The 15,011-nt window shown below is 45.1% G+C and overlaps 1 protein-coding gene across 1 annotated transcript; it reads right to left on the bottom strand.

The window, feature by feature from the left end:
• Window positions 1–663: 663 nt before the first annotated feature.
• MAP10 (microtubule associated protein 10) lies at window positions 664–3,426 on the bottom strand. Its single transcript, XM_037060252.1, has one exon. It carries the CDS (start codon window positions 3,398–3,400, stop codon window positions 668–670), a length of 2,733 nt encoding a protein of 910 aa, XP_036916147.1. The 5' UTR covers window positions 3,401–3,426; the 3' UTR covers window positions 664–667.
• Between the last annotated feature and the right edge of the window lie 11,585 nt (window positions 3,427–15,011).

The following is a 15,011-nucleotide window of genomic DNA, read 5'->3' as shown; positions in this document are numbered from 1 at the left end:
TATTCACTTGAATTAAGCTAGAGAAACTAACACAATTCCAGAAATAAGTATTCATGAAACGACTCAAAGAGAAGCTTAAAGAAGGGCCTAAAAGAAGATACTCGTTACTCACGTAATTACTCACGTAATAAACACACACACAAACAGATTCAGAGGTAGATCACTGTGAAAAGCGCTGCACCTGTGGGGCGTCTCCACAGGAGACTTCCCTAAAGAATTCCCGTTTATTTAATACAGAACATGACCGCAGAGGTTATGTCTTCAGCATTTTTGTACCTTTGTGCATCTCACACAGTAAGGTTTCTCTATTTGTTAAGTGGCTTGTTCCCATTAAAATCGGAGGCAATTCTTAATGAACTGGCCTTCTCTTTGAAGTCAGTGGTGTGCATGAAGTCAGCTGTAGGATGATCAAGACATTAGAACAGGTACTTTAGGAGAGAGAGTTTAGGAAGACAGACACTTTTATTTTTACATGATTAAACAACTTAGATCTTACCTAAGTGAAGGTAATTTCATGATCAATACTGCCCGATTTCATGTAAAAACATTAAAAATCAAGACCACCATTCCCATTATTTATGGAAAATAATGTAAAAGTGATTAAAAACTGTTTCACTTACTGTACACAAGGGCGTACAAAAAATTAAACATTTTTAAAAGAACAGTTTTACACTGTATATCCTGGAAGTTTATTTATTACTAATTCACAAATATCTTTGCATTGCTTGGAAATACTTAGTGAGCCAATCTCATCACTGTCTTCCTCACAGTGATCCGATTTACCGTGCTCTGACAGATGGGATGGCAGGTAAGAACTCACTTGAGACGTCCGAGCTGACTGGCTCTTTTCTGAAGACTTGCAATCAGTTGGTGCTTTAAGTTTACTAGAGAGGTCTTGACCCCTCTTCCTAACTTTAGAATTATGCATACTAGTTTGGTCTACCTGGTTTTCTTTTTCCTCAGTCCAATATGAAGATAAATCACTGGTAGAGACAGTAGATGCTTCTTCCAAACCTTTATCCTGAGTCTTTGAAATATGAGCTCTTTTAGATGAGTATACTGGTGATCCAGCTGAAAAAGGCGGGCTGAGAACAAAACTCTTTTCACTGCTATTTTTCCTTACATACACTCTTGCTTCACTAGACTTACTTGTGTATTGACTATGTGTTGGATATTCTGTCCGTGGACTTCCATAGCGAGCCTGCAAAATCCCGCTGGTGTCCTCAGTATTATAAAAATCTTCAGAATAGCAAGAGCTGGTGAAGTCATCTGAATATTGCAGTTCTGTGATGCTTTCAGAGTAACTATTTTTCCTTGGTTTACTTTCACTCACATCTGCAGTAAGAATGTCATTACCAGTAGTTTTGACCTGCTTGTCATCTATTTCTTTATCTATTATACTTTTGTCAACAACTGCAACCTGTTGGAAAACAGATGGACTTTGGACTTTCATTTCCACTTTTCCTTCCAAAACATTTGTATGAGCAAATCTTTCTTGAATAATAGAATTTGCAGGACTCACAATTTCTTCCAATGAACCATTGTCGGTTCTATTTTCTCCATAGCTAACTGTCTTCTCAGTTGCACATTTCAGTTCAGTTTCTTTAGTTGTGCTGGGGTCATCAAAAACTCCACTAATTGGCTTTGAGGAATCACTGTTTTTAGCAAAAGATGTATCTGAATCTAAACACTTTTCTTTAGGCAGTTGATGTGGCTTCTTCTGGTGTTCTGCAAAGCTCAATACTTTAGCTTTGGAGAATGGAATCCTGAGTTTTGCATCTAACATTTGTGCTTGCATCTTTCTATACTGTTCTCTCTTTTCATGCACTACCAACATACCAGGATTTGTCTGCTTTAAACGGAGTTTAAGTGTATTTGTTAGGCCATAGAGCAGTTTCCCCCTTGGAGCTCTCTTTTCAGGGGCATCATTGTTCTTTTCAAAATATTTACTTTTCCTAAGATTTTCAGCCTGGTTCTTTTTATACTGCAGACTCAACAATTTTTCATTTTTCCCCATAGAAAGCTTATCTTTCTTTGGTTCAGATTTGCCTGTGGATTTGGCAGAAGACTCTGGTGACTTCTTATCCTCAGGTCTGTATAACCAGGCTAAGTGAGGGTGTATATGAGTAGGACTTGCCACAGGTTGGTTGTGTAACAAGGACAACTCAACCAACAAAGCATTTAACAAGGGCAACTGCCTTATTGTATTAATTCTACCTGGTTCTATTTGAGGGTGACTTGTATTTGGATTACTTGCTGCTACATCCTGAACATGTGGAGGACTAAGCACTGCAGGACTCTCATGTTCTGCTGCAGAATTTGTATGTTTTAAATCAGTAGGTATTGTGGGATTTGTGAGTTTTTCTTCCGGAAAAGTACCATCCAGCTGGTCAGGTACATGCATTTGAGGCTTAATGGTGATTTTACCCCGTAAAGGAGGCCTCTTTTCTTGGGTCATGTGAGTGTAATACAGAGGAGGGGGGCAAAAGGTGTTCGTTTCAAGGTCCAACTCTGAGACTTCCTGATCTGGGGAGCTCACACTCCCCACACCACTCTCATTTGAACAAACAGGGCTGGTTTTGCCCCTCTCCACGGGACCCGTGTTATCAGAGTTGGCCTTACTGTGGAAAACTGTTTCCTTCAAATCCTTCTGGGCCTTTGGGGGTTTTAAACTCCACAGAGTCCTATCAGTCTCTCTTGGGCTTGGGTGTGAGTCTAGCTGCTGCAGATGCTTTTCCTGTTGGGCTTGGGACAGGATCTCCGCTGCCTCCCAAGCTTCTGCACCCTTCTCTCCACCTTCTGCGGAAGTGAAGGGCCGCCGCAGATGGCCCAGCAAGCTGCTCCCCAGGTCAGTCAGGCGGTAGGCCAGCGAAATGTCCCCAATGCGCTCCCCCACATGGTTATGCAGAGGGTAATTTCCTCGATGGCCGTGGAAACAGCCAGAGGCGAGCGGCCCTAGGACCTCGCGGGATGCAGCGGCCAACGAGATGCTGCAGGTGCCCAGGAGCTTCGGGGCAGGAGTGGGCCGTCCGGGGGGCAGCTGCAGCAGCAAGGAGTAAAGCGGGGTCTCCAGGAGCCTTCGGTGCAGGGTGGTAGGGGGCAGGCGGAAGAGGCAGGACTTGCCGCGACCGAAGCGGAGAAGGCCGGGCCAGGGCTCCGGGGCGGGAGTAGCGGGGCCCCCACGAGGGTAAACCAGCAGCGTGGGGAAGTCCAGCAGGCGGAAGGCCACGGCGGGGCACAGGGAGCGTGATGGGGGCGGCGGCGATGCCCCCTCCTCCTGCTCCAGCTCCTCCTCCACCTCGAGTACGGGTGGCTGCGGCGGCGGCAATCTGGCCTCCAGACGCACCCAGTCTACAAGCAGCTCCAGCGAGAAGAGCCGCTCGGACGTGGGCGCCGCCATTGCTGTTGCCCGGGAGACGCAGCCGCGGTCTCAGCAAACGGGGGAGGTGTAGCTCTCTGTTCTCGCGAGAGACGGAGGGAAGCCCGCGCCTGCGCCTGCTCTGCCAGGAGACTCGCGGGGCCGCCTCTGCTGGGCTGTGCGGTGGCTACGCTAGGAGTTTTCGCTGCTGAATTAATTTTGCCTTTCAGATTTGTTTTAACACAGATTTGCCTGTGTTAATACCAAGGCTGTGAGTAACAAAATTTTAAAAAGCATATATGTATTTTTTAAATTTTGGTCATGCGTTTAGTACTGCAGAGCCCCTAAAATTTGGGAGTCGGGTCAAACCTATCTGAATAATTTTAAGAGTAAATCAGGAATCTCTTTCCAGGCCCCAGGCTACAGAAAGCCAGGTAACTGGCCGCAGTTAGCCTTTTCTGGCTGCTCGTCTACCCAAAAGATGATGCCACAGCTCTGAAGTGGCCTGGGAACCTCTGTTGGGGTAGTCACGGTAGCCACAGGGACTAGCCACTCAGTGAGTGTGGCCACATTTCCAGCAAATAAGTCACCATGAGAGTCATGTTACTGGTTCCACTCAACAAAACAAATATATATACATAAACCCAGGGGTTGGGGCAGATCTTAACGGCACTCACTGATTTTCGAGGAGGTAGGCTTCTGACCTCAACGAGTTAGTCAACTAGGTTGAAACGAAGGCTGAGGCCCGGAGCGCCTTGAATGCCATGGTAAAAATTTTGGACTTTATTCTGTGCAACTTGTTTTGAGTGAATAAGGGCAATCATATCAATGTTTGGAAATGAATCAGTACAAAAGCAAAAGGAAGGATTCTAGTAAGAAAATGAATTCAGAGTAATCTATTGGGAGGCTATTGCAGTGGTCTGGGGCATCTTTGTGGCCTGAGGTGGTGGAGTGAATGGAGCTAAAAAAGAAATGACAGAAAAGGCATTTGCGGTAGCAGAACCTGGAATCTGGTGACTGGGAAAAGTTTTGGGTGAAAACTTTGCTACTGAGAAAGAAAGAATTATGGAGCAATCTATTTTATTTTTAAAAGTCAGTTGAGAGAATGAAAAGACAAGCCACATACTTGGAGAAAACACTTTCAAAAGATGTATCTAATAAAAAACTGTTATTCAAGGTATACAAAGAACTTTCAAAATGCAACAATAAATCCACAGTAACAATACCCAGGGTGAACCCTAATGTGAACTATGGGCTTTGGGTGAGGAGAATGTGGGAAATCTGTATACCTTTCACTCATTTTTGCTGTGAAGCTAAAACTGCTCTAAAAAATAAACCTTATTTTTTTAAAAAAAGTATGACAAAAAGATGGAAGACTTCATTAGAAGTGAAGAGCAGAAACAAGATAAAAAGGCAAATGGAAAAAATACAGGAAATACCATCTGCAATCTTAAAAAACAAATGTAAGAAGGTCAAGTTGAAGCCCTTTCCCCTTTACTGTAGCTACAGACCCCTTGCAAACATTTGTCTGGTGTGGCAAGTCTGGAATCTTACCTCTGAGAATTGCTTAGAGACAGACTGGCCCTTAGATTCTCCCCCATTGTCTTCTGAAGCCTTGTATTTCAGGATTCTAGATACATGCGGATTCCTGAAGCAAGAAGATTTCAGTTAGGAGAAGCGGGTTCTCGTAATCATTCTGCAGGACCTGAACGCCTAGACAGAAAGATGCCCTGCTCTAGGGCCCAGTTAGAGGCTTCTGAAATCCAAGTCAAGTAGCTCCCTTTCTTCTAACTGGGTTACAAATGGACTTCACATAATTTAAACACTGGAAACAACCGGAACTTTAATAATACTCACCTTGACCTCTGCTATTATTGGTAAAGGTGACATGACTTGACCCCTCAGAGTGTGTGCAGTGTTTCAATGTGGATCTCATTTTCTTTGTTTTTCATCTTTCATCTCCTTATGTTTTGAAATTGCTGGATAGAGGAATCCGAGCTTTTGCACGATGCTGCCATTGCGTGAGGGACAGAATTACAATTGGAACAGTGATGACCCCCTCCCATATCATAGCTATGAAATAGCTCCCACAAATAAGTGCTAATAACCTGAAGAAATTCGTAAATTGGTACCAAGGCTCTGCATTTCATTTTCAAGTTGTATTTTAAATTTGCCAGGACTTAATATTGGAAATTCCCTCACTTCAGAAGGACAAGGAGAAAGACTGGAGGATGAGAGAGAATGGAGAAGTGGGGGTTTGGGGGCGAGCAAAAGAACTACTAGTTACTAAAGGGAAAGAACGATCCGTATCCCTTTCTGATGAGTCTTCCAGAAAGGAATGGAAGAGAAGAACCACACAGCATCTCAAGGCCTTGAAAACACGGGTTTATTAATAAGCTAAATGGTCCAAAACCATGGCAGGAGTTATTTAGTGAGAGTTATGTGACCATCGCTGGCAGTTACAAATGTGGATTACAGTATCAGCTTCTCCATTTCATAACCATATAACTCCGGGCCAAGTTCACCACTGGCAAGTTTCCTCCCAGAGTATCCCATAGATTCTCAAACTTCAGTGTGCAGGTTCAAATGCAGATTCTTGGGTTCTACTTCCTGAGATTTTGATTCCCTGAGTCAGAAGCAGAGCTCAGAGGTGTACATTTTAACTAGCATCCCAGACAATTTTGATTCAGGGAATCCCTTAACTACTCTTTGAGAACCATCCCCTGAGGTTCTGGCACATTGCAGACAGCTGTTCTAGTGTTTGTGAAGTTCATAACGTGTAGAATGTTATTACCATCAAGCCCGTGGAATAGCAGAATGACTTAACGCATTCGTGTGATTATCATTCCCTCTCTCACTTTCCATGTGAAATGGAGGAAATGAAAATGGTGCCCTTCAGCAATGAAACGTTACTGTCACCTTGTTCCCAGGCCAAGAGATGTCACTGCAGCAGCATCAGCAGCTTGAGTTCTCAGAAGACTTTTTGGAAAGCCCCTGGGATAGATTGATGTGAAACCCCCTGGGCAGGCTGAACTTTGCCTGCTGAGACCCCAGTGCCCTGGCTCTGGTCCAAGGGAGATAGACAGACTACTGGTTTTGAGGACGGGACATCCACCTGCCTTCAGTGATGGGGGTGGACTGAAGGGTATATTAATTTAACTCATGAATTCTTCTTCCCCATACACATAAAACCATCAAGACTTTTGGCCTAGACCATTTTGTCTGGACTAATGAAATTAGTGGGTGCTCATAATGAAACTAACTTGGAGAAGTTAAGTGATGTATACAAATAAGAATTTACACAAGTTAAGTGGTCAGCTAGCATTAAAATTCTGCCATCTTAAAAAAAAAAAGCTTGTGTTTACCCTGATAAATACCCTTAGCTTTTTCATCTGTGCCCGAGGAGAATGAGAATGTATAGAAACTGACGCTATTCAGTTCAAAAATGTATTTTGGGGTAGAGTTAAATAATACCACAAGGAAGCTAAGAGACAAAGGCAGACCGTGGTGTATTCTATGAGAACACTGACCCAGTTGACACAAGTCCAGGGCAGGGGGGAAAGGAGGGAGGGTGGAGCACTGCTCCAAATTAAGAGTCTTAAGAAACATAACCACCAAATGTCCAGTGTGGGACTTCTTTAGGTTGTTACTCAAACAAGCTGTCTAAAAATGGGCATGTCTGAGACAGTAGGGGCAATTTGATTGTAAACCGGAGTAGAGGATACAGAAGAGTGTGTGTTAACCTCATTAAGAGTATTGGAGAAAATGATTGCATGTATAAGAGATGCCAACTGAAGTAGTAGGAGTAAGATCACAATGCATGGAATGCTTTATAATGTCTCAGGATTTCCAAAAATCAAATAGGTAAAAGCGAATGTGGCAAAATCTTGGCAACTATCAAATCTAGGTGACAGGTCTGTGTTTCATTCATAATGCTTTTTTCTCTGCTTCCTCTTTTCTCTACTTTCGTGTATGAACCGATGATGAGACCACTAGTCCCGGACACCAGTGGTACGGAAACCAACCACCAGGTGTGATCAGGGTCACTTGCCAGAGCCATGAGCTTCCGGACCGCCCAGGAGTAAGTTCTGATGGCTGTCCCAGGTAGCCGCTTAAAGAGGGGGGATTTGGAAGTAGGTTACATATAAATAGCACACTTCCTATTTATAGATCTTAAAGGCAAAGCATATTTGGAATTCCTTCTGACCCTGCCTCATTTTTCAATGCCAGCCACTTAAAAGGATAGCGGTGGTTTTGTGTAGTCTTGGCGAAGACTCCTTCCCCCTCTCCTTTTGTATGTGTATATTATCTTTTAATTTACTTCTCTAACTTTCCACTAGCTATTTTAGGGCACAGTTTACATCTGCAAGGTTTTTTTTTCCTTTCCATAAAATGTGCATGTATTTGTCATGTCTGGACCTAGAACTTGAGAAGGAAAATAGTCTCTGGTAACTTTGTCACCTGGTAACACCATTATGTACATACAGAGACATTTCCAAATGTTTAAATATTAATACAGGAACCGCTCAGACCAGATCCCAAGCAACCTTCTCATCTTGATTTCTTGCGTCTGAATCGAGCCATGGCCTTCTTCCTCCTTCATACACATAGTTTCCTGTCCTCGTGCTGGATTTATGGTCTGCTTTTGCTCTGCCTAGAATACTCTTCCTCCATGGATCTCAGAATTGATCTCTGTCTTTCAGATTTAACTCAAAAACCTTTTTGAAATTCTCTCCTAGTTGTCCTGACTGGAAGTGATCTTTCTTTTCCCAAATAGCTGAATCTCTTCGGCAGCCTTTTTTAAAAAATGTTTTGTACCATTGTTCTCAGTCACATGAGTTACTGCCCCTGGTCCTCTCTAGGCTCCCTGATAATGTTCTTAAGTACAGTTAGCACAGTGCCTTGCTTCTGTGCATGGGATTTGTATACGCTTGATGTGTTTGTAAACAAAGAATCGAATCCCTCCTGTGCCTTGCTTGTGTTTGGGAAATAGCCTGAGCCAAACACTAAAAAGTGGGTACTTAAAAGAAAGCCCCGGATTCCTCCCAATTTGCACTGTTCTTTGCGTGGAATGGTGATTTATAAAGCCAAGGATGACTTCCCAGAATGCCGGGCCTCTTCAAAGAGACCCTACCGTGTTCCATTTGCCTTAGGTTTTGAAGTCATGGTTGACTAAATCCAAGGCCTTAGGTTGTCAGGTTAAAATAAACAGGATTAAGTGCTCTGCTCCCCAGGACAATTTTGTGATATGTGGGCTCTGCGGGTTCCCTTTCGCTCAAGGCAGCGGATGCGAGCGTTCACTGCGGCTGCTCGGACCCCATCTGACAGCAGGGAGTCGGCCCTGTGGTTATTGGACTTGTATGCCCCTCTGGAGTAATCCAGCCCGCTAAAAATAGATCCGTGTTCCCTGAGCCTAGACTTTCTGGAGTCATTCCTCCCTCTCTCTGTGATGTCGGCCTTCCTGTTCATTTCTCCATATCCCACCTGCAGGGCCGGGCACACAGCTGGGCGGGACTGCCTCCCCTGAATACAGACAATCGAGGGTGGCCACTCAACTCACATTGCCCAGGCCCCACACTTCACACCCGTTAGGATGGCTACTGTCGCAGAAAGGAAAATGACCGGCGTTGGCCAGGCTGGGGAGACGTTGGAACCTTGTGCACTGGGGGCGGGGTTATAAAAGATGCAACCGCTAAGGAGGAAAGTGTGTTGGTGGTTCAATTCCCAGTCAGGGCACAGGCCTGGGTTGCAGGCCAGGTCCCCAGTAGGGGGCGTGCTTGAGAGGTGACAGCACATTGATGTTTCTCTCCCTCTCTCTCTTCCCCTTCCCCTCTCTAAAAATAAATAAATAAAATCTTAAAAAAAATTAAAATTAGAGATAAGTATTTTACCATAGAAACCTACAACAGATAATTGTCCAGAGACAGAAAACTGTTTGTCAGCATCCAGGGTTGTAAGTTCTACTGTGGGTCCCTCACAGTTTTGCCTGGGGCTGTGCTGACTCCCTAGTTCTTAGTTTCCTGGGGCTCATGCCGGACACCGTAACACACACAGCCATCTCACTGTGAAGTGAATAGATGATGTGAAACCCAATGACCTAAAGTTTGGGAAGGATTTCAATTCCCTGAGAAAATGAATATGATAAAAACATTGGTGAGTATTATAACAATTACGATTTATAATTCTGCAAAAGCAATGCCACAGCCTTCTGGGTACTTACTAAATATTAATTGAATGGATTAATGGAGAAATAAAAGATTCACAGTTAAAAATAGTCTAATAAATCACCTTACTGTTTTCAAGATCCAAAAGTATCACATTTTTATTGTTGTTTTTAAAATAGATGTGCTTTCACACCACCTAATGAAGGCAAATTTCTAAGATACTACATTTGAAATTATGCTGTGCATTCTGGGGCCTTACCATGAGCTGAAGTAATAATAGGCCCTGTTTTTTTAAAAGCCTCATTTATGGTGCCTAAGTAATATGCATCAGGTATAAGTAATATGCTTGCTTCAGGTATATTAGCTTGTGCCGACCAACTATAGGTTCAGATCAACACCCAGGGAAAGCCACACCCTGTGTTGTGGTCAGCACGTTGTCGCTGATGCGCTTGGCCACACACAGGCCTCAGAGACGGGCCCAGCACCGGAAGATGAGAAACGCAGGACCGTGGAGAACCCACGACGAGTTTACCCAGCCCGTATTCCCCGAACGCATTGCATCTGGAAACTCTTAATTTATTGTGTGGAAAATGTCGTGCTACCACACAATGACAGCTGTCACTTTACTGAGAGGCCGTATTGTGTAGCACAACAGGCACCTGGGATGGCAACCAGCATCAGCATCACCTGGACCCTTGTTAGAGATGCAAATATTTAGGCCCCACTGCAGGCCTCCTGCCTCCGTCCTAGGAGTGGGGGCCGCCACCTGGGCTTTAATAAACCGTCCAGGTGATGATGGTGCATGCCGAGTGTGCGAACCCCTGGCAAGGCCGTCAATACACAGGCTATGAAGTAAGACTGCCCGCATTGAACATCCCTGAACAACTGGGCATGTTCTATACCTCGGGGTCCTTACGTAAGCACCTGGGGCAAAATTAGTATCAACTGTGGTGTCACAATGAATTCGTTCACAGAAAGTGCGGAAGGCAGTGCCTGCCGTGCAATAACCGTTCAATAAATGCAAGGTATTACTACTTTTTCAGGATAAAAGCAATGCTGGAAGCCTGCCGATTTGAAATGCTTGTTGCCATCTCTGTGTCCCAGGGATCTGCGTTTGGGAATCCTCGAGCAGAGTGCGCAGAAGGGCACATCTCGTAAAGGAAGCAGCAGGGCTGTCCAGAGAACTGGGCGGGATCAGCACACAGTGGGGCAGCCAGTAAAGCATAGTGGGTCTGGGAGTCAAGTCAGTGTCACGGCTGGCACCCTCGGAGGCGGAGTGAGGGATATAACATGTTTATTAGAGATCAAACCTGTGAGAGGAAGTGGGGTGTGCCATAGCCCAGTCCAGTTGCTATAACAGAACACCGTAGACTGGGTAGTTATAAGGAACAGACACTTCTTACAGTTCTGGAGACTGTGAAGTTCAAGATCAAGGTGCCAGCAGATGTCTGGTGAGAGTCATTTCCTGGTTCCCAGCTGGCTGTCCTCGCACTGTGTCCTCACATGGTTGAGGGATGAGGGGGCTCTCTGAGGTCTCTTCTACAAGGGTGCCAATCCCACCCACGAGGGCTAAAGAGAACCTTTGGCTGACTTGGCAGGGAGCTGTGAAGCAAAGACTGCCCATCAGAGTGTCCCTGGCTGGCCAGAATGGTCACTAGGGGCAGGCCACTCCAACAAGGTCAGGGCCCTAGGTCAGGGAGACCCCACAGAAGCTGGCAGCTGGCAGGAGTCTTTCCTGGAAGGAAGGTCTGGGCAGCCCACACCTTGTTGACCATAATCAGAATTAGGGATTTAAAGTCAAAGGAAAGACAAAGTGAGAACCAATAGGCAATTAATTGAGTTATGGGCTCAACAGAAGTACTCTCCCATTTTAGCAAGTAGAGCAGACACGGACCATCACGTTTAGTTCTGGGTTCTGCACTTAATGGGGATGGCACTCTGAAGCTGCGGTTTCTGCCCTAGTATTCCAGAGGCACATCAGAGATTCCGTTGTTCAAGTGGATCCCCTTGACATTGCTTCTGAGAAATGCAGAATTCTCCCTCACACAGGAGCGCTTCCTCACGTTAGGGACACCCGAGGTGTTGGCAGAGCCCCTGAGGTGGTGCTGACAGACCTCTGGAGTAGGCTGCTGTGTTCGGGAACCCCCACTGTAAGGAAACCCCCACGGTAAGGGAACCGAAAAACACATCATATGAAACAAGATAGAAGGAATTCCGAAGTTCAGCCTGAAAAAGGGAAGAGAGGGGGTCTCAGATGAAAGCGAGATGCTAGCAAGTCTTCTCGCATCTGAGTAATGTGTGGATCTCACAAAGGAAGAAGACGCAAGCCTCGTGTGCCTGAAGGTATTTGTGCTCTTACGTTAGCAAAATAATAAAGCATAAATCAGGTGCCTAATGGCCAAACAAAAATACAGCACAACATTTACTGATTCAATACAAAAAGAGCCCACAGAGAAGAGCTAATAGTATGTTAATGCTATTAACTTAATAGCATTAACGTACCATTAGCCATATAAACATGGTAGCGATGCTGTAAAGCCACTGTTTTTGAAGTCGGCATGTCACCCTGTGCCAGGAGTTCACCTAATTTTTCCTGCCACTTCTTTCTCTTCACACCACCGGGAGGCCTTTCTTCACATACCAGGCTGCAGTGCCGTCTGGCATCCATTCAGTTCAAACGCGTCACTTCTGAACTGTCTGCTCTGTTCTCTTCTTCTTCGCCTGTGTACGGAGCATCAGCTGATTCTTTCTTTCCCACTGCCCCTGCTTTTAGAGATGACCGTCTTTCCCCACCCGCATGGCGCTGGCAGCACAGCATGGCCACTCACCCTCCGGAGCACCCACGTGGTCTAGACCTGGCCACACACAGTGCTCATTACCTGCAGCCATTTGGATGGACCAGTGATCCAAGCCGGCTCAGCTGGAGCTGTACCCTGGTATTGTACACGTGGCTACTGAAAGAGCAAAGTTCTTCCTTTTTTCTTCCATGGCTTTGATAAGCCCTGGGCCTGCCCCCACCCCTGCTGGAGAGCACTGGTTCCCAGGCTCCACACACAACATGCAATGGAAGGGACGGGCAAGCAATCTCTGTGACAGGGATTAGGTCTCTGAAGTGAGATTGACCCTTGACCTTCTAAGGTAGAGGAGCCAATCAACTACTAGTTAGTTTACACGGGTGAGGAGGACAAGTCCAGATAGCTTTGGAGGTTCTTTCTTACCCCTTTTTTGATAGCTAAGCAGAGAGCTGGCTTTGCAGGTCTGAGCAAGTCAACAGGAGAGCAGGCTGACCCTGGGCTCCTGAGATGTTTCCTTCCCAACATTGCCAACTGCTCGTGCGGGAAGCCTCCACTGCTATGTAGCCATGTAGGTGTCCCCCTGTGGACACGTAGAGCCTTATAGGAGGGTGTCCCTGCCTAATGGGACACCTCATTCTTCGAGAAGTCCAGCACTGCCTGACCCAGGTACAGATCCTGGTGGGACAAAAGCTTGGGGAGTCTGTGTGCACTCTGCTGCTCTGGCTTGAAAGTTCCCCCCCCAATTAACTGTATGGACATGAGGCTCGTGGTATAGATACCCACCCTGTCCATGTCTCTCTGGCAAGGCAGCTAGCTTGGAATGGGTTCATACCGTGGGCGATGGAGGCATGACTGATGCAGCCCAAATAATGAGAGCAGCCCACTCAGCACTGCTACAATCATAAACCCAGATGCCAATGTGAGCCCCAGAATTGCATGGCAGTATGTAAGTTTGCGATGAGCGTTCAGGTGATCCGGGAAATGCAGGGCACACTAACACAGTCCAGAGGATCATCCCATGGAAGTGTGTGCACACACCCACAAAATCCCTTTGGACAGCTTGGAACCTAAGACTCAATGCGCCCGCATTGAGAAACCTGGAGCCGGCTGGAACAGGACACGCTGTGCCCAGGGCTCTAGGGAAGATGCTGAGTCAGGCTTGTCCATGTGTCCAGGGAGTAGCTGCCCATGAACCTTGTAGCTTTTTTGTTTTTCTTAGCTCTTTCTAAAGTACAGATGCTCCAGTTTTCAGGCATTTCACTTAGGGGAATTCCGGTCTTATCAAGTTAGATACGTTTCATAAATTCAGTTTACAGGATTGTAAAGTTATTTGCAACTGTGGGGAAGTGAGTTAGGAAAGCACATCTACTTTTTTCTCTCCCAAAGAGCAAAAAGACCAAGTTCTGTTTCTAAAGAAATGCCCTTTGTGTTATAATTTCAGGATTTTACCAGTTGGTTCAGTGCCTCCTGGCAGGGGTGGGGCGGGTGGGGGTACTTCCTAAGAATATACTGGAGCTTGAAGCCAGGGTTATGCAGGATATTAAGAAGTGGGGGCTTTCCCTTTGATAGAAGCTTAAAGTCATTTTCAGGGTTTCTAAGTTTAGCAAAAGTGTGCCTTTCATGTTAGCCCAAAATCTAAAGTTCAGTTATTTGTGGTAATACGATATTTCAAAGAATAGAATTTACAGGAGCGGAAACTATTAGCCTGGAAGTTCTTGGCCCAGTTCTCAGTTGGATGTATATTTGGAAGGAAGCAGGTCAACGCAGCAGCAATAAATGCAACTTGGAAGGAGGAGACCACAATTCTGGTTCCGTTCTGTCCCTCACGTGACCATGGACGGGCCAGTTAGATACTTTCGATTGGTCATTTCCAGGTGGGTGTGCAGGTGTCCTCAAGATGGCCCACTGGGGTCAGGAAGGGCAACGTCACATACCCAGTTAGATTTATTGTCACTGTATCATTTAAAACTTTTAGTATGTGTATTGTATATTACAATGACTGTTAGACTTACTAAATAGTGCATGAATATTATTCAGGACATATACGACCATTTTTATTAATACCATGGTGGAATCAAAAACATTTAGATGATGGCCTTAGCCTCAGTTTCTTCCTTTGAAATTGAGAGTGTTGCATTGGGTCCTTAATGTTCAGAAAAAATAAATACACACACACCCCTACACATATATATTTGTATATGATATATTTATGCATTTATATATTCTACTCTTTTAATTAGGAAGAAAATTTTGTCACCTTCCCAGGCACTCTGTGATCAAAAGAAAATGCATGAGGTACCACACAGCTGAAGTTCCTTCATGGTTCACCCCCAACAAGGTACTCCCCAGTAAAAGGGATTTAGTTCATCATTTTGTAGCAGATAAAAAATATTATAACTTTTAGATGAAGCTGTTGATGTTGGAATTAAAAAGCAAATGGAACATCTTTACCTTTGATAACAGTTTTCTCGCTTGAGAGGCGAAAACCCAGTGTGTGGTCATTGTCTGATCTTCCTGGGTGTCGGCATTTTGAGAAAATTTTTTCCAAATGATAAAAATTTGTCCCCGTGGCTTTGGTTAAGGCCAGGCTTAAGGAGATATATTCATCCCTTCTGCGATGTTTTTTATTGTTGACACTGTTACAGATGTCTCTCATTTTCCCCCCTTTGCATTCTTCCACCCAGCCTCCACCAC

The sequence above is a fragment of the Sturnira hondurensis genome, unplaced genomic scaffold (genome assembly GCF_014824575.4).
Source record: "Sturnira hondurensis isolate 20B ecotype Veracruz unplaced genomic scaffold, ASM1482457v3 Scaffold0011512, whole genome shotgun sequence".
Lineage (NCBI taxonomy): Eukaryota > Metazoa > Chordata > Mammalia > Chiroptera > Phyllostomidae > Sturnira > Sturnira hondurensis.
Note: the sequence above shows the minus strand (reverse complement) of the source record. Positions and strands in the feature narration are given on the sequence as shown.

What these genes read in the sequence shown, in the direction of transcription:
- MAP10 (XM_037060252.1), bottom strand. Translation starts at nt 3,400, where the DNA reads ATGGCGGCGCCCACGTCCGAGCGGCTCTTCTCGCTGGAGCTGCTTGTA.